The 25,371-nt window shown below is 36.6% G+C and overlaps 1 protein-coding gene across 3 annotated transcripts in view; it reads left to right on the top strand.

Annotated features, from left to right (window-relative positions):
- The window catches only part of SLC13A1 (solute carrier family 13 member 1), a 108,392-nt gene that overhangs the window by 69,552 nt on the left and 13,469 nt on the right, over positions 1–25,371 (top strand). For all 3 annotated transcript variants that reach the window (XM_065938673.1, XM_065938674.1, XM_065938675.1), the window contains exons 11-15: positions 1,134–1,240; positions 3,679–3,788; positions 7,392–7,553; positions 9,284–9,421; positions 11,094–11,250. In XM_065938673.1, coding sequence (XP_065794745.1) covers positions 1,134–1,240; positions 3,679–3,788; positions 7,392–7,553; positions 9,284–9,421; positions 11,094–11,231 — 655 coding nt within the window. In that variant the 3' untranslated portion in view covers positions 11,232–11,250. The remainder of the gene's footprint in view (positions 1–1,133; positions 1,241–3,678; positions 3,789–7,391; positions 7,554–9,283; positions 9,422–11,093; positions 11,251–25,371) is intronic.

The raw sequence follows: 25,371 nt of genomic DNA, 5'->3' as shown, positions 1-25,371 counted from the left end.
AATCAGATTACATGATGCCTGACCTAATTTGGCAAAAATCCAACAAAAATTATAACTGAAATACAAGAAATAAGGAACTATAAAATAATAAGTATTGGTTACATTTTTAAAATAAATTATACCAAGGCAGCATTTCACTCCACAATGAAAGAAAATCTATATTTAGGGGGAAAGACTGCTTTATAAAATTGTCAGACTGAATAAAATAATGGATTTCTTTGATTATCTAGATTGTTCAAGTAAATTACAGGAATAAAGAGCCTCTTTACTATGTGTGCGCTGCTGAGTCACAAGGTAGTAGAATAATCTTAGGGTACACACTCTGCTTTTCAGACTCAAAGATTCACTAATTAATATGCTGACTTTTGAACCTGGTTTTTAATTATTTCTTCCTGTTTCATTCATATCTGGTCTCCAGGTGCTTCTTAACTGTTGGGGATTCTGGAAACCTGTCTTACTTGCAGGAATGACCTGGTATTTCTAAGACCCATCTGTTCCTGAATAACTCTTAATTTGTATAGTGATCATCTATGAGCATCTCAAAGCCATTCTGATCATTAATATTCTTGATTGAGTTTCATAGGGTACAAAGCTTCAAATGAGTCAGTTTCATTGGTATGATATCGCCAGGGCCTATAAACACAGAAGCAGATGTTCTATCTTAGAAAAACAGATCAATTCCTTTTCACAAAGAGTTTTAAAAGACTCTGTAAACATCCATGCCTTGCCACAATTCAATAGTAGCCTTTTAAAGACAATTATGTAGGACTTGGCCTATTGTTTCAACCTCAATGCTTTGTCAATATAATTAAAAGAAATAATCCAGAGAGGAAATTATTTACCAGATCTGTCAGCTTTACCTGAAAGAGAACTTTTGGCCTAGCATATCGGCATGTGTAAACCTGATTTTTAAAAATAAGGAATCCTGTGAAAATATTGGGGATGTGGTCTGAGATTTTCATTTTCACTAAGTTTCATTTTTAGTTGTGAACCCATAGATTTTAGAGCAGATTATCCAGAATAAATAACCAATACCACCACTCCTACTTCTATTCTATTAGCATAAACAGTTGGTGCTTAGTTCATACAAATCCTTGATGGCATTTTTTAATGCACACACTTATCTTTTTTAGGTATCCTGGTTTTGCTACAGATTCAACTGTTGCTTTACTTATAGGACTCCTGTTCTTTCTTATCCCAGCTAAGAGATTGACCAAAACTACACCTACAGGAGAAACTGGTTGAGTATTATTTATAATTCTGAATGAATTTGACAGAAGAGCGAAAGTACAAAATTCCCTTGGTTTCAGTTAACACTGTAGAACAGAAGGAATGGACATGAACACAGCTGCTGGTTTACATCTCCTGTTTATACACTGCAACCCCTGTTCAGACTGCACACTTCCTCTCCTCATACAAAAGACCATCTTACTTTGTAGAAGCTAGAAGTAGATTTCTATACACACCATGGTTAGTTAGAATTCTACTATGGATGATACTATTTGGTCTATCCTAAGTTCATTGTCCTGGTCATAATCAGAATTAATCTTACTATTGACAAATACAGGAACAAGAACTTGGAAGTTATACTTTAAGATGAGCCTTCGGTAATAAATGCTGAGGCTCTAAAAATGTGGGGAGTTTCAAGGGAAGAGTATTTACAGCCTCATAGTAGCCTTGGAGAAAATGCAAATAAACCCCACACTTAGCCATAACCTGCTGTCACAGAAGAAAGAAACCATATTCAATGAAAGATTTCATTGTCTTTATAACACATGGACAAGAAAATATGTCTGCTTATTTGAGTATAAATACACACACACTTCTCATCCATGCCTATGCTTTATACTAACACAACACATTTTGGGTGGTCAAATTCCAGTGTTGTCAATATGGGAAGATAGTTAAAAATTGTTTGGAAATAGGCTGGTAGAATTGCGGGGTTTTGTTGTCTATTCATTCATTATTTATTGATTTATCTGGTGGGATGGAACTGGTTGCCAAGCTGTTGGACTGGCCCATTTGATTTCTTGAGTCGGAATAGATGAGTGACTGATGAGTCAGATTTCTAGGACATGATATATGTAAACAGTATAGCGTAGAAATAAATGCCTTTGTTCTTCACTTGAGACTGCTACTGCTGCTAAGTCACGTCAGTCGTGTCCGACTCTTGTGCGACCCCATCCCTGGGATTCTCCAGGCAAGAACACTGGAGTGGGTTGCCACTTCCTTCTCCAATGCATAAAAGTGAAAAGTGAAAGTGAAGTCGCTCAGTCAGGTCCAACTCTTCACGATCCCATGGACTGCAGCCTACCAGGCTCCTCCATCCATGGGATTTTTCAGGCAAGAGTACTGGAGTGGGGTGCCATTGCCTTCTCTGCCACTTGAGACTAGCATATCTCAAATGTGTTATAAGAAGGTTGTGTAATATAGAACAGAGATTCCTATGAGACCCAAGGTCTCTGACCATTGCAATCAAAGCCCTAAGGCCTAGTAGTGTGTTCTGCATGGCTTAACTTCTCTGACCCCTACTTCTGATTCCTCCTCTCCAACATCCTCTCCTCATTCTTTAACTTCTCTTCTCCCTGATAAACTGATTCATATCAGATTGAAAAATGCAAGATAAGACATAAAACAGACTTCCCAGGTGGCTCAGCCTAAAGAATCCACCTCCCAATGCAGGAGACACAGGTTCGATCCCTGGGTCAGGAAGATCCCCTGAAGTAGGAAATGTCAATCCACTCCAGTATTCTTGCCAGGGAAATCCCATGGACAGAGGAGACTCGTGGGCTACAATCCACGGGGTCACGAAAGAGTTGGACATGACTTAGCAACTAAAGAACAAGAAGACATAAAGCATTCAGTTTTACATGAGAGGAACAGTCAGAGATGTTAGTGTTTAACAGGGTATATGGTCTTAATTCAAGCAGGAAATACCAAAGTTTCCATCAACAGTGAGAGTTGGTTTGGATTAAGTTTGTGGGAAGGAAACAGGAAGAGGACTTCTTAGTAATCTTAAAAGCTTACCATGTAGAAAGTTGCCTGATATACACAAAAGTTAAATGGGCAGAAAACCCATGTTCATGAATGGCATTATTTCTAAGCAAATGAATGGAGTTATCAGAACCCAAATATCAAGAGAAATCCTTGTGATTATTGCTTTATGAGCATTTTAAGGGTTTCCTGAATAATAAGGAAGTTATTTAATCTGAACTTTGAATTATTTTAAACTGAAATTCTGGTGAATCTATCATGACCCTCCTCATGATTTGAAAAAAATAAAATATTCAAATAACTATGAGTGAATGATAATTATAATGTTCCACAGATGCTGTTGTGTCAATGGTGGATTGCAGATAGCCCAATGCACTTGTTACTCATGGTAGGCAAAAATGTTAGTGTAATGAATGAATGAATACTATTATATATGATGTTATCATTTACCTAATTTTTTTCTCTAATAAAATGCAAAGGAGTTTTCCAAGTTATGGCATTTTTCTTTTCTTATAATATAATGTTCTACCTGGGCCAGGTGGAAATAAAGTCCAGATCAAGTTCCCTATATAAGAATAATACAGAAATATTGAAAACTTTATATGAGATGGCTATTTATGATAATAAGACATGTCATATTGTAATATTTAAGCAATGTTTAACTGTAGGACTTTTGTTTTTCAGTTGCTTTTGATTACTCTCCACTGATTACTTGGAAAGAATTCCAGTCATTCATGCCCTGGGATATAGCCATTCTTGTTGGTGGAGGGTTTGCCTTGGCAGATGGCTGTGAGGTAATACTCTGTGTCTAAGATACTTAGCAGTTAACTAAGCTATTCAAAAGAAGGACACAAGGGCAGTCAAACTTTTGGAATGCTCATCTATCATTGTAATGATGCAGATTTCAGTAGCCAAGCAGTAACTATACCACACAGATGAGGTGAGTCCAGAGTTCAAGAATTTCTGTGAGCATAAATCATCATTTTTATGATGTCCCAGCATATCAAAAGAAAAATAAACAGAATTCTTAATCCATGAAATAGGATTAAAAGAGCTTAATAATAAAAATAACATATAAAAGTCACTTATACAAAGACTCCTTGTAAAACATTTTTTTTTGTTTATACCCTTGCCTTATTTCATGATGAATTTAAGTAGCTGTCAGATTTCTCTGCAATTATGTCCTATGCTGAGTTGCTTCAGTCATGACTCTTTGCAACCCTATGGACTGTAGCCTGCCAGGTTCCTCGGTCCATGGGATTCTCTAGGCAAGAATACTGATGTATATCATGGTCCTAATATATCCAAAGAAGAATGAGAAACAATAGAACTGTATTACATTACTTGTTACATATTAAATACATTAAAATTATTCCATACATGAGTATTCAATGAAGTCTGGAAAGAATTTCATGTAGCCATGTTTAATATTTATTATGTCTAATTTTAGGAAGGCTTCCCTGGTGGCTCAGCTGGTAAAGAATCCGCCTGTAGTGTAGGAGACCTGGGTTCGATCCCTCAGTTGGGATGATCTCCTGGAGAAGGGAACGGTTACCCACTCCAGTGTCCCGGCCTGGAGAATTCCATGGACTGTATAGTATAATTTTAGAAAGAAATGAAATCACCATGAGAAATAAAGTTGGCTATTTCTTTGGCCCATCATCTATGCAGCTGATATGAAGTAAAAGTCTGGGGAAACCTTTGTCCCTTGAAATTGCCCTGGTTATAGGGTTGCTACAAGAAGAGTATCTTCCCCCAAAATTCCATGAAAATTCTCTGCTGTTTTTTTCTGGACTTAGTAGCCTTCTGTGAAACACTCAAAACTCATGAACATTCCATTTCTTTGTTCAGTCATCAAAGTAAAAGCAATGGTGAGAAAAATATCATGTCTAACCCTTCAGTTTCCCAAAAGTTAAATTTTTCTGTTTTTCAAGACAAATAACTACCTGTTCTGTCCTATTCTTGACAGTCTAAGGAAAGACTATGTTTTGCTTCTGACTTTATTGTCAGTTTTTCTGTATGAGATTTCGATACTGAACTTTCAGCAATTTGGTAATACGTGAAAGTCTTAAAAATTGTCTCAACTCTGAGTGCCACTTACGATATTGTTTCAAGTCTAGATTTGACTTGCTTCATAGACTGTGTACAAATGATAACAATAGAAGACAAAGACACTTTTCTACTAGTTCAGTAGTAATGAGATCTGGTTTCTCAGAATAAATAACTTCCATTCCTGCATTGGTTAATTTGAACTGTGAGGAAATCAGAATCAGCAATTCTAGTATTGATGTCAATATGTTCATCTCTCCTTCCCAGAATATCTGTCACTCAAAGTGGTTTTAAAAGCATTGGCCAGACCCTAGAATTGCAGAATCGAAGGAAATGATAAGGTGTGGACTTAGTCTGATTCCCTAGACTCTCTCTCTGGAAGAAGTAGGAAAACCTTGGAGGGGCTCTACTTGGCTGTGGAAATCCTAGCACAAAGCCTCAGATTTCTGTGGGATACCCAAAATCACCCTACCTCTGAGTGGTCAGCTTGAAGCCATGAGCAGGATATATGATCTCAGTGGCTTCCTGAGGTGAAGGACTGTATGTGATATAATCGTTTCCAACTGCATCTAATCTTACCTAATAAGATTAGGTAATCTAATTTTACCTAATACATAGGTAAAATCCATTCTTTAAATAGTGATGTATTTAAAGAGGAATTTGTGCTAATATGATTTAAATGGTAAATAGTCTTTTTCATTGAAAAATCAAAACCCCAAACAAAAATGTCAAAACTAGAAATAATATACATAACATCTGGTTATCAGATCTGGGGATGTTTTTGCCAGCTTCCGATCTTGTCATTAGAGCCTTTCTGATGTCCATATTACTTTAACATGTGTGTACAAATTCACACACACAGGAGCTCAGTGAAATCTCACAAATGGAGGGCTGTCCTTACCATTTGTAGGAGAAAAACAGAATAACACATCTGTTCATCTGAGTGTGACTGATTTTCCTGTATTATGTACAGCGTATCCAAGATCTGAACATCAAGCTTCTAAAGAACCCACGGGAAGCCACAGGAAATGGAGCAATAATTATTTGTACATCCAGAATTCTAAAACGGTTGATGTATCAAAGTAATGCAAAAAGAAAGGAAATAGGTTTTCAGACATGCAGAGACTAAAGAAATTTACTTTCCAGGCACCAATTATCAGGAAGTTACAGAAGATGTGGTCCTGTGGGCCATCAACACAAAGGAGTTAACAAGACAGGATTCCCACAGCAGAAAGAGGTGAAGGGGACCCATAAGTAATCTAGCGAAAAACAGTAAAGTAGATCTAAAGAGCAACTAGTCCCAGTGTAGCAAAAGGAGGATATACTCCAAAATCAACATCTCCATCAGGGAAAATGAAAAAGAACAATTACCTGAAATGTCTATTTACTTGTGAGGAGTTTTCTTCTTTTACTGGAAAGTGTACTGGAGGTTTAGTGACTGCTTAAAAAACTAAGCAAGCAAAAGAATAGGGAAATCACTTCTTGGAAAAACAAACAAAAACCAAAACAAAACAGCTAAAGCAATCACAGTATGCTAAGTGGCTCAGTTGTGAAAAGTATTCATATGATCATAATGGCAAACTTTGAATATTGATTTAACCTACAATGTTGATGTATGAATTTAAGGGAATGGGGAGCAAGGACAGGAAATATATGTATGATGGAAGGTTTTAGAAAAGTGAATTTTCATGTACATATTAGAACATCAGTGTTCCATCCCTGGGTCAAGAAGGTTCCCTTGGAGTAGGAAATGGCAACCTGCTGTAGTATTCTTGTCTGGAAAATTCCACAGACAGAGGAGCCTGTCAGGCTATAGTCCAAGCGGTTGCAAAGAGTCAAACACAACTGAGCAAGCACGCTTGTTCCAAATAATGTCTAAAATTGAAAATTTAGAAATATGAAAAAGTAGAATTTTGTAAAATAGCTATCATAAACATAAACATGGGAATAAATAGCTAATGTGAATGAAAGTTGTTGCCTTTGAGGAACACAGCTTAAATGTGGGAAGAGGAAGACCAGAAAGGATGCTCTTTTTCTTAAAGCCCTGTAGTACTACATGTCTTTTTATACCCATATGTAGTAATTAGATGTAATTAAAATTTAACTGAAAAAATGGGGGAAGACAATTCAAACTTCCTAAAGCATTTTAGTGGTGTTAAAATAAGAATAACTAAGAACTTCACAATGTCATAGTCACCTAGATCTAAGAAACCACAGAAAAATATGAAAGATTAAAATGTTAATTTAGAAACTGAGTCCTTAGGTCAAATAATGCTTTTTAATATATTTAAATTGTCTGATTAAATGAATTACTAATGAATAACACATATTGCAAATTTGCTTTTTAGGAGTCAGGACTATCTAAGTGGATAGGAAATAAATTATCTCCTCTAGGTTCATTACCAGTCTGGCTAATAATTCTGATATCTTGTCTGCTCGTCACGTCTTTAACAGAGGTAGCCAGCAATCCAGCTACCATTACCCTCCTTCTTCCAATACTATCTCCATTGGTGAGTATTTCATTTATCCTATTTATTCTCTTCATTGAAAGAACAGTGTTCTACTTTGCGTGTTCTCACATTGTGGTGTAGAATCATTTGGGGCTTGAATGTTTCCCTGTAGGTAACTTGTAAGGTGGTCCTTATTCGCATTCATATTTTCTTAGGAGACCTCAACTCAGGAGAACACTTTTCTTCCATGTTCAAGCAGCAGGATCTTAAGAGAACCATCTACCTTCTTTCTGCCCATAGTTTTCCTTTACAGATAAATGGGAGGGTCAACTCAGACCCTTTCCAGCTCTAGAAGATTTTGGGATTCAGTGCTTCCTGACGACTTTCATATTTAGATCTCTAACATTGATACTTCTCCCTCTAGAAGATGTCTTGATATTTTGAGAAGCATTTCATATAAGTGATTTGCAAGGGAATAAAAAGCCAGGTTTACACCTCGGGCTTCAAGCTTGAATGTCTCCAACACAGCTCTGTACAGTTTAAGAAGAATTTTAAAAGATAAGTAAGAAGCAGATTTGCAAAGATAGAGAGGGGAAAACTGTCTCTCTTCTCCACAACTAGATGGCAATTACGAGAAATAGCTTCAAGTAAAATGTTTTTCTTTCCCGGGCAGATGATTTTGGTGAAAGGAAAACACTTTAGATGCAGAAAGATTGCCCTTCTGGAATTGTTCTGCTACCAGTTCAAGGTGCAGACGTTAGCATTCTTGAGTGGCTTCACATTAGAAAAGAAATGTAGGCAAGTGGATATTAGTGAAATACAATTTGGAATTTTTCTGGGGTTTATTTCTCAACAGGGAGCAGTTAAATAATTAAGAATAGTAGTAACTCTTCTGTGATGATCCCTAAGGAAATTTTAAATTATATAACTCACAGAGGCAGTAAGTTAATGGAATGATGAGAAACTTTGGAGCCAAAGGAAGCTGAGAGCCTCCTAAGCTCTAACTGCTTGCCAGCTATGTTTTTGGATCAGTTACTTTAGCCTCTATGGACCTCAGGTTCTTCATCTGCTATTTGGGGCTATAATTACCATCTCTTAAGGCTGTAGTGAAAATTAAGTTGTATATACAAATATATGAAGTTATTCTATTATGCTATACATTATATACCGTTAAACTTTACATGTATATATAAATATATAATATAACTTTATATATATATTAATATATATATATATATTAATATATATATATATATATATTTGAGATTCCCTGATAGCTCAGTTGGTAAAGAATCTGCCTACAATGCAGGAGACCCCAGTTCAATTCCTGGGTTGGAAAGATACCCTGGAGAAGGGATAGGCTACCCACTCCAGTATTCTGGTATTCTGGCCTGCAGAATTTCATGGAGGGTCACAAAGAGTTGGATATAACTGAACAACTTTCACTTTTATATGTAAATACTTACATATTACGTAGTAACATGTATGTAAACACTTAGCATGGTACTTAGCACTAGATAAAGAGTTGCTGTTTTCATTTTGTTTCTGAAATAAATGATACTTTACTTTCTGAATGAACTGAGTTATAATGCTTAAATGGATACCAATCACCATATAAACAACCAAAAAAAGAAGATAATGTTTTCTAAAAAATCTTAAAAACTGTATTTATGGGTATAATTTTGTCTTTATATCTCAACCTGCTTCTGGGAAGCTTATTATAATAATTTTGCTCATTTTGATGCCTATCTCAACATTTTACTTAGACTCCTTTTTATCTTTTTCAACAGGCTGAAGCCATTCACGTCAACCCTCTTTATATTTTGTTACCGTCTACTTTGTGTACCTCATTTGCATTCCTCCTACCAGTAGCAAACCCACCCAATGCTATTGTTTTTTCATATGGCCATCTAAAAGTTATAGACATGGTGAGTGAACTGAAAGAATGCGATCAGGTCCGGTAGACATTATTTTGTGATGTCTTCGGTTTTCTATCCTTTTATAAACTAATCAACTGCTAGGAAATGTATAGTTTGAGTCCTGTTTTGAATGTGAGTGCATGTGACTGGCCCTAGAACTGTTTTTAAGAGTGATAACCTGGAGCAAATGTGCCATTAATATTTACAGTCACAAATACAGAGATCTTGAATGCCTCAGTAGTGCACAGAAAGAGGAAGAGAGCAGAGAATATATTCAACACAGTGGTTTAAGCTTGGGGCTTATCAAGATCAGGATCCAACTTGACCTAGCCTGATAGAAGAAGTAGGGTTAATGAAATTTAGCAATCAAGCACTGTGGTTTTCTATCACAAATATTTACACAACTGACATTTGCTCTGAATAAGATGTTGGGCTCAGTGCCTGACTGATGGAAAGTCATCTTTCTTTTTCTGATTCTAATAGTGACACCTGAAATAAAATGAAGTGAAATTAGCACAGCAAAGAATAATAGAAAATGTAAGTGACAAAATGTGCACATTTTGCCAAATACAAAAGTTGTGGTAGTGAAGAACTAGTTTGAGAATATCCTGGTCTTCTCTCAAACTTGATCACCCACTTCTGAACCAAACCAAGCAAGAATATAACTACAGGCTACTCAGTGAGCCTGCTGTGCAAATGCAGTTCCAAGTTAAGCCCCAGTTCCTTCCTTCTACACAGATTGCTATTCCTAAGCCCCTGTAACATAAAAATTCTGTAAATGCCTCTATGCAGAAGTCACATAATTTACTTTGGGTTTAAAAATGTGCATAATATACAATATAAACAATGTGCTAGGTTTGTGAATTAAAAAAAAAAAAAAACAAGATTCTAAAATAAATGAGTGGCTTGCATGGACAGAAACTCTGTAATATTCATTGCTAGGCATCCCATTTTGCCTTGGGGCTTCATGATTTAACGCAGAGAATGCTGAGATAGGCAAGCTTTCTCTGTAAAGATCCAGAGAGTAAATATTTGAGACTCTGGGCCATAGGGGGTCTCTGTAACAACTACTGCATCATAAAATTAGCCAACAAAAATATGTACAGAAACGGGCAAAATTGTGATCCTGGAAAACTTGGTTTACAAAGCAGTTTATGGGCAGGAGTTGGCCAATCCCTGCAATCTGAGATGGTTTAGTGGCTACCAGGATAATGACATCAGAGCTAGAAGGATGGGAACTTTGAGAAAGATGAGTAGAAGAGATATTAGATCTCTGGTAAGAGAATGCTGAAATGAATATGAAGGATTCAGTTTTCATATAGTGACCTGAAACATATTCACTGAAATACGAAACCACAAAACTCAAATCTTGATTTGACCTGAATTGGCAGATTTTTTTTAAGGGATTTTTCTCTAATTGTAATGACTTCAGTATTTTCCTAAGAGAAACTTCTCTGATGCTCTCCAACTAAATGACATTTAGTTGGGAACAGATTCTTTTTTGGCTTAATTGGAAGGTCTTATCTTATGAAACAAATAATTGATACCAGTCACTTAAGATGCATGTAAATCTGCATATGCCTTCTGCAACAGTGTTCCAATTCTCCCAATTTGGGTTTTTTTGTTTTGTTTTGTTTTGTTTTTTGTTTGAGACTAACATTCAAGCTCTTTCATATTCAAGGTTAAAGCTGGACTTGGCGTTAATATTGTGGGTGTCGCTGTGGTGATGCTTGGCATGTTTACCTGGATTGTACCTATGTTTGACCTCTACACTTACCCTTCCTGGGCTCCTCCAATTAGTAATGAGACAACGCCATGACAAGCATGACTATTCTGTGGTGAGTTTCAGAAGCCACTAAAAAGCCTTCACTGCAAACTCTGGCTCTAGAAAATTGATGATTCTTAAATCAGTCCTGGTGAAGTTGCTGTAGTTCCAGTGAACACCCAAAAATCTGTTTTAAGATGCAACCAAGAGTATCTATGTGCCTTCATCAAGAAGCCCTCAGTTGAGATTTCGCTTAAGGACCATATGTATCCTACTTCATCACAAGAATAATTTATAACTTGACCTTCAAAGAGATGAAGTCATTTGTTTCATCTTACACTTTGGGTTCAGTGTAACATTTCAGATGTCCATTTATTATTTACAAAACTTTCCATGAAGCTAGAAATAGGAAATAAAATATACAAGTTAATTAGGTACTTGTATAAATCATGTCTGTGTTGTTCTATAGTGTTGTCCAAGGGAATTTTCTGAAAAATATCAAAGCTGTGGTCATCTGGTGGTACAAAAGAAAAGTTTAATCTAAATAAGGTGTACATCCCATCATCTAAAAAATATTCCAATCAGATTACTTTTGATATAGCCATGTAGTATAACAATTGGAAGTAAATATATATATGTACAACTGAACCCACTAAATAACAGAAGACAGATAAGAATTTCCACTTGATCTTATGGTTTATACTTGTATGATCTCAGTGCACTGAGAAATGCATTTTGTTGCTCTATGGCTAAGGCTTGCTATGATTTCCACCATTAGCACAGTTTAGTTAGAAAAGAAAGCTACACAGTATAAAACTATTAACACATTTGTCTATTTGTGTAGCAGTTTTGCTTAAGCATTTATTTTATTTCATAGTTTTCTGTGATTATGGGTTTCAGTCTGTCTCCCCTATACGTAAAAACAAAAGATTCAGAAATTTACATGAATTATCACTGTTTATACAGGTATAGAAAAAAGTCATATACTCCATTACATCAATTGAAAAGAAATACCAGAGGAAAATTAAAGAATAAAAGTTGAAACTGCTGATATATTCACAAAAGAGAAAAATAAGTTATCTGTGGGAAACCAAAAAGGAAAAAGAACTGAACATTTAAAAAAAAGTAAGAAGAAAATAGTCTCCTAACATCCGGGATATGAAAGATCAAGGTCTATTGGCATTCTAAAATTAAACTAAAGGGAAAAAATTCACAAAGGCAGAAGAAATGTGTACAGTTAGGAAAATATGGAAAAATTAAAACAGAGCAATTTTCATGTTAAAAATAAAATAGAAGACAAGGTTAAAACATACCTTTAATAGCTTCTTTAATTTTCATAGAAGTCCTCAGGGATGGTTTGCTTTTTTGTGTGTGTAAATAACATTATTTATAAAGTTATTCTTGAAAATGAAAAATGATAAATAGGATCTTTTAAGTTATATATTTTTTAATTATAAATAATTTTATACATATATAAAATTCAAAATTCATGTTCATTATTTATTAGTCAATGCAAAATTTATCATTTTTTCAATAAAGAATGTGTCCATTTAATCATTACAATATAATATTACACTTTGTGTGATCATCTCTGTTCACCCTATTTATTTGTTCCCTCATCTATCATATGTTGCACATTTATGATCCACAGTGTTTATTACTTTTCTGCCTTTTTCTAGTCATTCAATTTATCACTGTTGAATTATATGACAAATATATTTTCATTATGAAAAAAATGAAATGACTTTTCAAATTATAATGAGTACATTTTGCTTTCAAGAAAATAATATAAACATTTCAGCTTGAATCATTTTAATGAATTACTTCCAACAGCTGCCAGCTGAATACAAGAAACATGATACTTAGTCAAAATTTGCTTAAGTGAGCCATATGGTTCTCTTGTTACATCTTTATGTCTAGTTGATATATCAGAAATGACTTAACTCATCCATTTCACATTTGTCCCATTTACATCAAAGCTCTCAAGCTCTTTTAGTTTGAGAGGTATGCACTGTCTTTGAAAGTTTCCAACAGACAGCCCAAACAGACGATCAAACAAATCTTTGTCCTCCCACTCTAAAATAGATATCATTTTTGTTATTATCTTGAGCTCTACTTAGAGGTTAACGAGAAATCTTTGTCACTTTAAATCTCTGTATCTTGCTCAGGGTTTGGATCTTGTCTAGATAATAGGGGCAATTTCACTAAATGCCTATTTACTGTCTGCTTCTGCCAGTGCTTGGAGGGCTCCCAGGCACACGAGTCTCCTTAGCTTACCTCAACTGCCACTGTAACTCAGAATTCAGATTTTCTTCTTTTCAAGTGTGTGCACTGTTTCCACCCTACCAGGTCTCCAAGTCTTGGTTCTCTACTTCTTGGGCCTAGGAGGTGGGAAGGTAACTTTTAACCAGTATTATGAACTGAATTTATTAGCAAAACTTGATAAAATAATACCATGGCACACTAATTGTGTCTGGACATGTGTACTACCTATTATTACATATCAAAGGTTATTATTAGATATTTTATTATATCTTTGCCATAGCTAAATATTTAATAAGATTTTAAAATTAACTAATTTATTTTAATTGGAGGCTAATTACTTTACAATATTGTGGTGGTTTTTTCCATACATTGACAGGAATCAGTCATGAATATACGTGTCCCCCCATCCCAAACCCCCGCCCTCTGGGATGTCCCAGTGCACCGGCTTTGAGTGCCCTGTTTCATGCACTGAACTTGGACTAATCATCTATTTCACATATAGTAATACACATATTTCAATGCTGTTCTCTCTAATCATTCCACCCTCGCCTTCTCCCACAGAGTTCAAAAGTCTATTCTTTACATCTGTGTCTCTTGCTGTCTTGCATATAGGGCCATCATTACCACCTTTCTAAATTCCATATATATGCGTTAATATACTGTGTTGGTGTTTTTCTTGCTGACTTACTTCACTCTGTATAATAGGCTCCAGTTTTATCCACTTCATTAGAACTGACTCAAATTCATTCTTTTTATGGCTGAATAATATACAGTTTTGCTCCAAAGTTTTTTTGATTTAGTTAATGCATGACTATTATCTTTACTTATGTGTGGATTTTTCTCAGTTAAGTGTTTTTATTTTTATAAGGGAGAGGATTGTACTAGCAATGAAAAAGTAAGCTCAAAGAAACGGTCAGTTTTATTGGTGTAACATAATACACAAACAAAAATAGTTTAAATTGTTGCCCCAGGGCAGCATCAGCTATCTTATTTCCAAATGAAGTACTTTAGGCAAAGTAATAATATACGAGGTAAATTTTAAAGAATGCAGATATCAAAAATCAAGGTCCCCAGTACAGAGCAAGATCAGACCAGTCCAGGAATAAACACTAAAAACAGCACAAAAATAAAGTAGACATTGAACGTTTTTTCCAAATATGAGGACCTTCATTTGTCTAGAAAGAAAAAGACGTGGAGTTTTATACAAAGAAAGAAAGAAAAGGACTTTTCTTAGTGACAGTATGGAGGTATAGATATTGGAGGTCAAAGGTGGGGAAGACCTTCTTAAGGGCAAATAATAATAAATATTTTATAATATGCATTACTGTGTCAGCAAAATAATAATAGAAGTCCTTAAGAGAAAAGTTTGATTTAAGGAACCAGCAAGAATCCAGAGACTTGAGCTAGGACTCAAGACAGAAACTGCTAATCCCTAGAGATCTTGAAATTTTCTTTGATAAGTATACAGGGTACAAGGGATGGGAGACCAAACTAAGACCCAAGCAAGCTAGGGGTTAAATGGAAAATTTCATGGAGATAGGATATCATCCCAGTGAAAATGAGGAAAAAAACCCTCTTTATAGAGGGAAGCATAAGGAAATTTTAATGTTTTGGCCTGTTCACGGGGAGGAGTAAAATCTCTTTTGAAAATGTATAACCACACAGGTTAGGGGCCTAAAGACTCAGTATTAGTGTTGTATAGGAGACTTCAACCTGAAATTGTATGTTAAAACAATCTTAGGTTGGTAGTATCCCCAGGCACCTGGCAAAAAAAATAAAAGGAACACTTTTTTCAACTTGAGGCTCAAAAAACTTTTTGGTTTATCATCAAAGCTCATAAATTCTGCCAAGACATAAAGTGTTTTGTGCAAGAAACAACATAAACAAAAGAAATAGAATCCAAAGTGCAAAGACAGCAGATATTCTAATTACCAAATAAAGAATATAAAGTGAAGACACATAATGTTTGAAAATATAAAAAAGGGTCTTGGATATATAAGTATGATAAGCAGAATTCTAAAAATGTCCTCTTAAGATTTCTGTCTCCTAATTATTTAGTCAAATATTAATCTATGTACTGCTATAAATCCAACCAGTCCATCCTAAAGGAGATCAGTTCTGGGTGTTCATTGCAAGGACTGATGTTGAAGCTGAAACTCCAATACTTTGGCCACCTGATGCGAAGAGCTGACTCATTGGAAAAGACCCTGATGCTGGGAAAGATTGAGGGTAGGAGGAGAAGGGGACGACAGAGGATGAGATGGTCGGATGGCATCACCAACTCGGTGGACATGGGTTTGGGTGTACTCCGGCAGTTGGTGATAGACAGGGAGGCCTGGCGTGCTGTGGTTCATGGGGTCGCAAAGAGCCGGACATGACTGAACGACTGAACTGAACTGAACTACTATAAAGAGATTTTGCAGATGTGGTTGGTGGTGGTTTAGCCACTAAATTGTGTCTGACTCTTTCTGATCCCATAGACTGTAGCCTGCCAGTTTCCTCTGTCCATGGGATTTCTAGACAAGAATATTGGAGTGGGTAGACATTTCCTTCTCCAGGCGATCTTCCCAACCCAGGGATGGAACCTGCATCTCCTTTAGGCAGATTCTTTCTCACTGAGCCACTTGCAGATGTAGTTAAGTTTATTAATCAGATGACCTTAAAATAGGAGATTATCTTAGATTGTTGTTGTTCAGTCACCAAGTTGTGTCCAATTCTTTGTGACCCCAAGGACTGCAGCACTCAGGGCTTTTCTGTCCCTCAACCTCTCCCAGAGTTTGCCCAAGTTCATGTACACCGAATCAGTGATGCCGTCCAGTCATCCAACCATCTCATTCCACCTAATCTTATTCAGGAGGACTCCATGTGATTATATGAGCCTCCTCAAAAGAGAAAAGGAAGGCAGAAGAGTCAGGTGGTAAGTTGAGACAGAATGGGAAGTCAGAGAGATTTGAAACATGAGAATTGGACACCCTCTCCCCCACTGTTGCTGGCTTTGATGATGAAAAGGGTCACAAGCCAGAGAATGCATGCAGCTTTCAGAAACTGAGACTGACCCTTGGTTAAAACCCAGCAAGGAAACAGAAGCCTCTGTCCTACAGTTGCATGAACTGAATTCAGCCAACATGATAAACTTGGAAATAAATTGCTTTTAAGAGCCTCCAGTAAGGGTCACAGCCCTGCAAACACCTTGATTTAGTCCACTGAGACTTGTGTTGGAAAAATCTGCTAATCTATAGAGCACTGAGATAATAATGAGTAGTGTTTTAAGTCACTACATTGTGGTAGTTTGTTTTGGCAGCAATAAAAGACAAATACAATAAGGAACAAGAGGCTGCGAAAAGTAACCAGATAGATATGAGAAGTTGTCAGATAGAAATTTTAGATAGAAAAAATACAATGATTTAAATTAAAAACTTAATGAATAGGTTAAATAGCACTATACAAACCAGAAAAGGAATTATGTGAATTGAAGGCATACTTTTTTTTTAAATTATTTAGAATGCAACACAGAGATATACAGAACTCTGAAGGGAAGTTAAAAAATGCAAGCTAGAATGAGAAATGTAAAATATATTTAATCATAATTCCAAGAGTAGATCTCAGATGGTAATGCATCTGCCTGCAATGCAGGAGACCTGGGCTCAATCCCTGGGTTGGAAAGATACCCTGGAGAAGGAAACAGTAACCCACTTCAGTACTCTTGCCTGGAAAATCCCATGGATGGAGGATCCTGGTAGGCTACAGTCCATGGGATCACAAACAGTCAGACACAACTAAGCGACTTCACTTTCACCAAGAGTAGATAATAAAAAGAATATGAGAAATGCTGTCACTGAAGATACAGTGGGTGACAATTTTCCAATATTAATGAAAGAAACCAAGTTTTTTTTAGAAAGCATAATGAATCCAAAGCAGGATTTTTAGAAAGGAAATATGCCCTCACCTACATGATAGTGAAATAGTAGAACACTCAAAAGAAAGAGGGTCTGACTTTGAGCAAACTCCAGGAGATAGTGAAGGACAGGGAAGCCTGGCGTGCTGCAATAAATGGGGTTGCAAAGAGTCAGACATGTCTTAGAGACTGAACAACAACAGCAATAAAAGGAAGAAAAGAAGGACTTCCTTGGTGGTCCAGTGGTTAAGACTCATGCTTCCACTGCAAGGGAGCAGGTTCAATCCCTCATCTGGGAACTAGGATCCCAAATGCAACTAAGATCCCATATGCCACACAGCACAACCAAAAGAAAGAAAAGATGATAAAGAGAGAAAGAAGACAGACTACACCCAAGAAACTATAATTAGACAATTAAATCAAGGCTACATCCTCAAGAACAATTGGAAACAATTAAGAATCTCCAAGTGCTAAAACAAAGAGCTATCAACCTAGAATGGTATATCTAGAAAAATCTATGTTTCAAGAATGAAAAACAACTAAGAAATTTCCAAACCAACAAAAACTAAGGGTGCTTACCACATGCAAGGCTCATGAAGATACTTCTAAACCATATATCAAAGGGAAAAGAAAAATAATTCAACACTGAAGGTGTGTGACACAGTAAGAAATGGTGAGTAACCAAACTGGTAAATGTATGGGTTAAAAAAAAGCTAGAATTAAAGTACTGAAAAAGCATAAAAAAATGCAAGTTCAAAGACAAAATATTCTAACGTAGCTCTCAACCTTCCATTTTTTCTTTAGAGCAAAACACTGAATTTAACTAAATCCAAGTCAATTTAGTCATTTCAGTGGTTTTTTTTTTTTTTTCTATTTCAGCTTTTAATTTAGTCAACTTAGGTTTTTTGTTTATTAGATCCCGTATCTTATTCCTTTCTTCTTGCAGTTTTTATCTAAATTCTGTGAACCTTACATGTGAAACTCACCCTGGATGAGGCAAGTTTGAACATATGTAATATAGGTTTCATAACTTTTGCTGTTCTTGCCTACTAATTTTGTCATTTCTATCATTTCTGGTGCTTCTTATTGCTTGATTTTCCTCTCATTTAAGAGCCATAGTTTTGTTCTTTTTCTTCCTGGTACTGTTTTTTTTTTTTTTCTTCAATTGAGAGCCAGACCTTGTTGATTTTACTTTATTAAATACTAGGTATATTGAAGGTATATTTTTATTTCTATAAATATTCTTGAGTGTTATTCGGGGGAACAGTCATTTGGAAACAATTTGCTCTTAAGATTTATTGGGTAAGTTCAAGACAACCTGTACTGGGACTGCCTTTCCCTCACTACTGAGACAACATCTTTCTCAGTGTTTTACTTGATGCTCTGTTACCTTTGAGGTCTTCCACTCTGATTGGAGGGCTTCCCTGGCAGCTCAGATAGTAAAGAGTCTGCCTGCAATATGGGAGAACCAGGTTCAGTCCCTGGGTTGGGAAGATCTCCTGGAGAAGGGAATGGCAACCCACTCCAGTATTCTTGCCTGGAGAATTCCATGGACAGAGGAGCCTGGTGGGCTACAGTCCATGAGTTCGAAAATCATCAGACACAACTGAGGAACTAACACACGCACACACTCTGGTTGGAGCATGAATTATTCCCAGCACTGCGTGAGCCCTTGTGATCACCTCATCTAGTAATTTTAAGTGATTATTTCTTTACCTTCAGGTAGTTTCCTGACAAATATGCTTCGATTAGTATTCAGCAGAATAGGGGACAGGATTTCTGGAGATCTTTCTGTCTTTGCACATCTCTCCTCTCTGATACTCTCCTCTGCAAACTATAGCCAGCTGTCCTCCCCAGACTCCCAACCCTGTCTATTCAACTCAGGTTATCACCAGGTTCTGGCTGGATTCCCCCTTCTTTAAGCTGCTGCCTGGAAACTCTCCCTGTGCTATAAGTTGAAGCAATTATAGGGCTCAACTATTTCCTTCCTTTCAGAGATCACTGTCCTGTTTTGCCTGATATCCAATGTCTGAAAACTGTTATTTTATAAAATTTTTCTTTTTCTTAGTTGTTTTGGGCAGAAGAATAAATCCTTTCCCTAATGTTGCATCTTGATAAGAGTGGAGGTCTCTAGAAGAGCCAAATTTAAATTATAATCCCTTTCCCCCACCAGTAAACTTGGAATCAGGACAAGCTAAGTGAATTGGCTGGTTCTGAAATCTCCAATTTTAATCACTGGTGTACACTGCAGTCTTAAATAAGAGAGTAAATACTACTCTATAAGGAGCCTCTATAGTGGTATTTGGAGGTAGAAAAGGTTCTTCTGTGAGTACAATTTTGAATTTGTTGAGTTTGAGATTTATTCAGCACTTACAAGAGAGTCAAGAAAAACTGACTAAACACACTTGAATAGTCCAAATGTGAAGCTGAGGACTGTGGTCAGACCTTTATTTTTAGCTTAAAATTCAATGTTTCTATAAGATGAAGTGAGTCTAGAACATACAAACACAACACGTAAGAAACTTTTTTCTTTGACTTCAATACTATGATAGCTACCTAATATTTATGTCCTAAATTGTTGATATTTATCTTAACTGAAGTATATTTTATTTACAAGATGTTAGTTTCATCATTGAAACTAACATTCATTCATTGTTAGTATACAGCAAAGTGACTCAGTTATATGTGCATATGTGTTTCTTGCAGATTCTTTTCCCTTATACGTTATTACAAAATATTGAGTATAGTTCCCTGTGCAATACTCTTACTAAACCCAGGTCCAGCTGATCACCGCTCAAAAGCCAATACTTGAGAGAGAAGCATTAGAAAGGAAAAGTTACTTTATTTTGGAGGCCAGCAACCAAGGAATAAGGTGGACTCATGTCCAAACACCAACTCCCAATTGCCACTCAGGCAGCATTGTGTGCTCAGACGTTTAGTCATGTCCGACTCTTTGTGACACCCTGGACTGTGGCCTCCCAGGTTCCTCTGTCCATGAGTTTCTCCTGGCAAGAATACTGGAGTAGGTTGCCATTTCCTCTTCCCAGGGTATCTGCCCAACCCAGGGATCGAACCTGCGTCTGTTGCATCTCCTGCATTGGCAGGTGGATTCTTTACCACTAGTGCTACCTCAAGGGCGAGAGCTTTCAAAGGGGGACTTCGGGGGTGTATTAGCAGAGGGAGGGGACAGAGAAGCACAGTCAGCTCTGAGAATCGTCTCAAAATCAGTCATGTGGTGGTCTGATCAGTGTCACCGTGATTGTTTCAAGTACAGTTAATTTTGAGTTCTAAGATTAATTCCCATTTTTTGAGGCCAGTTCTCAGAATTATATGAAACAAAAGCTTCTGTCATAGCTACAATGTGGTCAGCTTTCTCCACCTGGTAGGGACTTCAGTATCTGCAAAACAGCTCACAGAGTATGACTCAGAATACTACACACAGTCCTTCAGGACTAACTAGAGGTCCTTGATTTTGTTTAATAACTGAACTGTTATTATTTTGCCTTGTGTAAAGGCTCAGAGTTTAAAGTATGACAAAGCTCTAAGGCTAAGGGAGTGCTTAAACATAGTAGGTCCTTGTTCATCTATTTTATATATAGTAGCGTGTATGCATGCATGCTCTGCAATCACATAGGCTGTAACTCATCAGATTCCTTTGTCCATGGAACTTTCCAGGCAAGAATACTAGAATGGGTTGCCATTTCCTCCTCCAGGAATTTTTCCCAACCCAGGGATCAAACTCATATCTCCTGCATTTGGCAGGCAGATTCTTTACCACTGAGCCACCTGGGAAGCCCCAGTAGAGTGTACATGGTAATCCCCAAATCCTAATTTATCTCTCCCCCACTGTTCTCCTCTGATAACCATAAGATTGCTTTCTATGTCTATGAATCTATTTCTGTTTTGTAAGTAAGTTTATTTGTATCATTTTTTAAAAATTCCATATACAAGATATATATAATACTTGTCTTTGTCTTACTTCACTTGGTATGATATTTTGTAGGTCCACAGATGCTGCTGCAGATGGTATCTTTGCATTCTTTTTTATGCCTGAGTAATATTCCATTGTATAAATATACCACATCTTCTTTATCCATTTGGAGAAAACCATAATTTGAAAAGATACACACACCCCAATGTTCATCGCAGTGCTATTTACGATAGTCGATACATGCAAGCAGCCTACATGTCCATTGACAGATGAACGAATGATATAATTTTAAATTATTATTTTAATTTAGAACACAAGATTTCATGGCCATATTTGAAAGTACCTCAGGACAAATATAGTTTCTTGTTTTATGTAAAAAGAATTAGGGGATGTAGAGATTTAAATCTTGGGAAAATTGTTTAGAATAATTAGTCAACCTCAAAGTTTGTTCAACCTGAGGAGGCAAGTCTCTGACAGAAGCTATGGTCTGACAGGAATACTTTATCTTCTCAGTAACAAGGCTTTTTGTGGTTCATCTAACAAATGTTAAATGAATAATAAATAATGGCAGGTTATTCCTCAGGGTTTGGGGAAGTTATTTTTACTACAGTCCTTGACATTCCTCTCCATAAACTTTTATTCTTCATCTCAACTGGGAAAGTAATTGCTTCCGGTCAGAGTTGGGATATACTGGCTGTTTTCCAGAGTTGGGGGTCTACTGGGTATGAATAGCTCTGTCCTCAGGTATCTGGGAAGTTGCTTAGGGATGCCCTAAACTTCCTTCATACAGAACATATTCATGGGTCCTCCTTAGAATTTGAAAAGGGTCAGAATTCATCCTCAGAACTGGAATTGGACAGTCTGTATTACTGAGACTGTGGTTGAGGCTGTATTTGAGACTTAATGTGCTAGATAATTTATACTTCATGTTAAAGCCAGCTTTACAGTTAATATATTCCTGAAGGCTAGTGTTACTTTATATTTACTTCCCCATTTTTTTTTTTAAAGCCAAAACTGTGAGGTTGTAAAGAACTTCGGTCTTCCCACAGGAAGAGACATCTCATTGGCCATGATTTACATTCTATCTCCTATCTCTATTTTATTTTTTATCTTCATATATTCACTTGACTAAATAATTTAAACAAAGGGGAAAAAACTCTATCCAATTCCCTAAAACACTTCTGAGCATTTCTAGTAGCTTACCTTTTAAAATCTGATAGTACTCTACAAAATGTAAAGCAAGCTTTCAAGAAAGAGTATTTTAAACTAGCAATCCTTCATGTTTCTTCTGAAAAGAACATGTATGGAAAGCAGGCATGATAACTAAACAATCAAGTACTGGTTGCTATAATATGGTATTCTATCTTGCACAAGCATCCTCTGAGTCTATTTGCCAAGCATGTATACTGAATCTGTAGTTAGGTGGTTCTGTGGATACAGTAAGAGTATTCAAAGAAGTTTAAAGTAGACTTCAAATTTAGATATTTTTTACTGACATGATAGAGCCAGCATAGTTTATCCAATTTGACACATTATATAGACAAAGTAATTATGTCAAAGGAAGAAAGCTTAACTTAAAAAGATACACTTTTAAAGTGTAGAGTGTGATGATTTGATTTTTATATACTTTGTGGAATGATTACCAAGATCAAGATAATTAGCACATTTATCACCTCATGTAGTTAACTTTGCTTGTGCATGTGTGTGTGCCTGCTGTGTATGTGTGTGGTGAGAATGCTTTTTAAACATAATAAAAATATATATTTTTGAAAGTCAAGACAGAAAGGAAAAACTCATACCTATTAAGAGTATTTAAAATGTTACATCCCTAGACAGTAGGCGGTGCCTAGTGTCTTTAAAATCTCCTCCTCAACTCAGGCTGCAAATATTTAGTGTACCCCTGTCCTTTGCCTATAACAATGGAGAAAACATAATGATGACTGTAGAAAGTTTCAAGGTTTGCAGAAGTTTTCCTGGATGATCAGCCTTCTTTATTAATTGCTAATTACAAAGTACAGCCTTCCATCTTTTATTTCCCTGAGCTGGGTTCTTTTAATATCTCAATTCCAAATGCATTATAGTTATATCTCAATTTTTTGAAGAAAGATCTTAATTCCAGTAGGATTCTTAGTGTCTCTAGTAACACAAGTTGGTCAGGTGTAATTTGAGGGACTCTTCAGCGTTGGTGGGCTTCCCTGGTGGCTCAGAGGTTAAAGCTTCTGCCTGCAATGCGGGAGACCTGGGTTTGATCCCTAGTTTGGGAAGATCCCCTGGAGAAGGAAATGGCAACCCACTCCAGTATTCTTGCCTGGAGAATCCCATGGATGTAGGAGCCTGGTGGGCTATAGTCCACAGGGTCACAAAGAGTTGGATATGACGGAGCAGCTTCACTTTCACTTTCAGCATTGGTAATGTTTTGCATTAACTAAGTGTTAAGAGTTTTGTGGAGTAGATGTAAATATTTCTTACAGTGTTCTGAAAGCCTCTCTCTAATAAGAGTAAATTATGGTTAAAAAAAACACAACAAACGTGGAGATGGAGATTGGGATGGCAGGTGCTGTTGACAGATTGTTTCTAGAGGTACAGGCATCACTTTCCATCTACACCTGAGCTTTGGTGAACTGAAGAGATGCAAGCAGTGCTCTGCAAATGCAGGAGTGATACTGAGCCTCATTTTTCTCTTCCTGTTTTTATTCTTTACAACCCATCTGTTTTTCATTTCTACTATCTGAATGGCTGATGGAGTACCTTTTTAAAGCACTCAGAATGTCAGTGTGTGAATTGAAAGACGCATCACACTATAATTGCGTGTTCTCAAGGGATATCATATTGTTAACTTTTATTAGAGTCTGATTAAGTGTCCCCTAAGAGACAAAGCCACAATATCAGAATTATCAAAGCAATCATCACCAGTATATCTTCTAAATCTTCACCATGAAGAAATGTCAGCTTGTGAGTCAGGAGATTCAATACTTTCTTGTTGACAATTTATAATCCCTTTTTTCAGTTCTCTTAAAAATATATATATAGCAAATGACAATTTAATCACACCCTCTGTCTCTCCAAGTATTGTTTTGAATTCCTGTAAAGGTAAGTATAACAATTCTCAGAAGAGTTGGAAAACCAGCTATTTCCCTTTTGTCGTTGTTCAGTCGCTCAGTCATGTCTGACTCGTTCCGACCTCGTGGACTGCAGCACGCCAGGCTTCCCTGTCCTTCACTGTCTCCTAGAGTTTGCTCAAACTTATGTCCATTGAGTTGGTGATGCCATCCAACCATCTCGTCCTCTGTTGCCCCCTTCTCCTCCTACTCTCAATCTTTCTCAGCATCAGGGTCTTTTCCAATGAGCCAGCTCTTCTCATCAGGTGGCCAAACTATTGGAGCTTCACCTTCAGCATCAGTCTTTCCAATGAATATTCAGGGTGGATTTCTTATAGAATTGACTGGTGTGATCTCGCTGCTGTCCAAGGGACTCTCTAGTCTTCTCAAACGCCACAGTTCGAAAGCATCAATTCTTCAATGCACAGACTTCTTTATGGTCCAACTCTCACATCCGGACATGACTACTGGAAAAACCATAGCTTTGACTATGTGGAACTTTACTCAGTTGTTTCCTGTTTCTCAGAGGTTAGAATTAGCTGTGGGATGATTTAACCCATTTAACATGAACCCAAAGCAAGACCTTGTGATGGGTTCTAGGATTTCTTCATGAAAATGCATCACTGTAATACATATTACTGTCTTTCTTAGGGAAAAATGTTAAAAATCAACAATGATATTCTGGAAAAGACCATTTAGTCTGCATTTTCACTTTTGGGAAAAATATGAGCTCATGGAAATCTTTGATATTAGAAGTTCATTCATTGATCAGTTAACTTTATTGAAGATATTACCAGGTATAATCATATGAGTAGAGTTGTGGAAGCCTGGGTGAGGAAGTAAGGTTAAGAGAGACTTATGTAAAAAGTGCAGTAAGATTTTTGCACAGTTTTATCTAAATATTATCAAAATTCTTTACATTTGCTTTAATTGTTGTTCTGTCCCTCGGCTGTGTCCGACTCTCTGCAGCCCCGTGGACTGCAGCATGCCAGGCTTTCCTGTACT

Source organism: Muntiacus reevesi, chromosome 6 (genome assembly GCF_963930625.1).
Source record: "Muntiacus reevesi chromosome 6, mMunRee1.1, whole genome shotgun sequence".
NCBI lineage: Eukaryota > Metazoa > Chordata > Mammalia > Artiodactyla > Cervidae > Muntiacus > Muntiacus reevesi.
The sequence above is the reverse complement of the archived record's forward strand: the minus strand, read 5'-3'. Positions and strand labels throughout refer to the sequence as shown.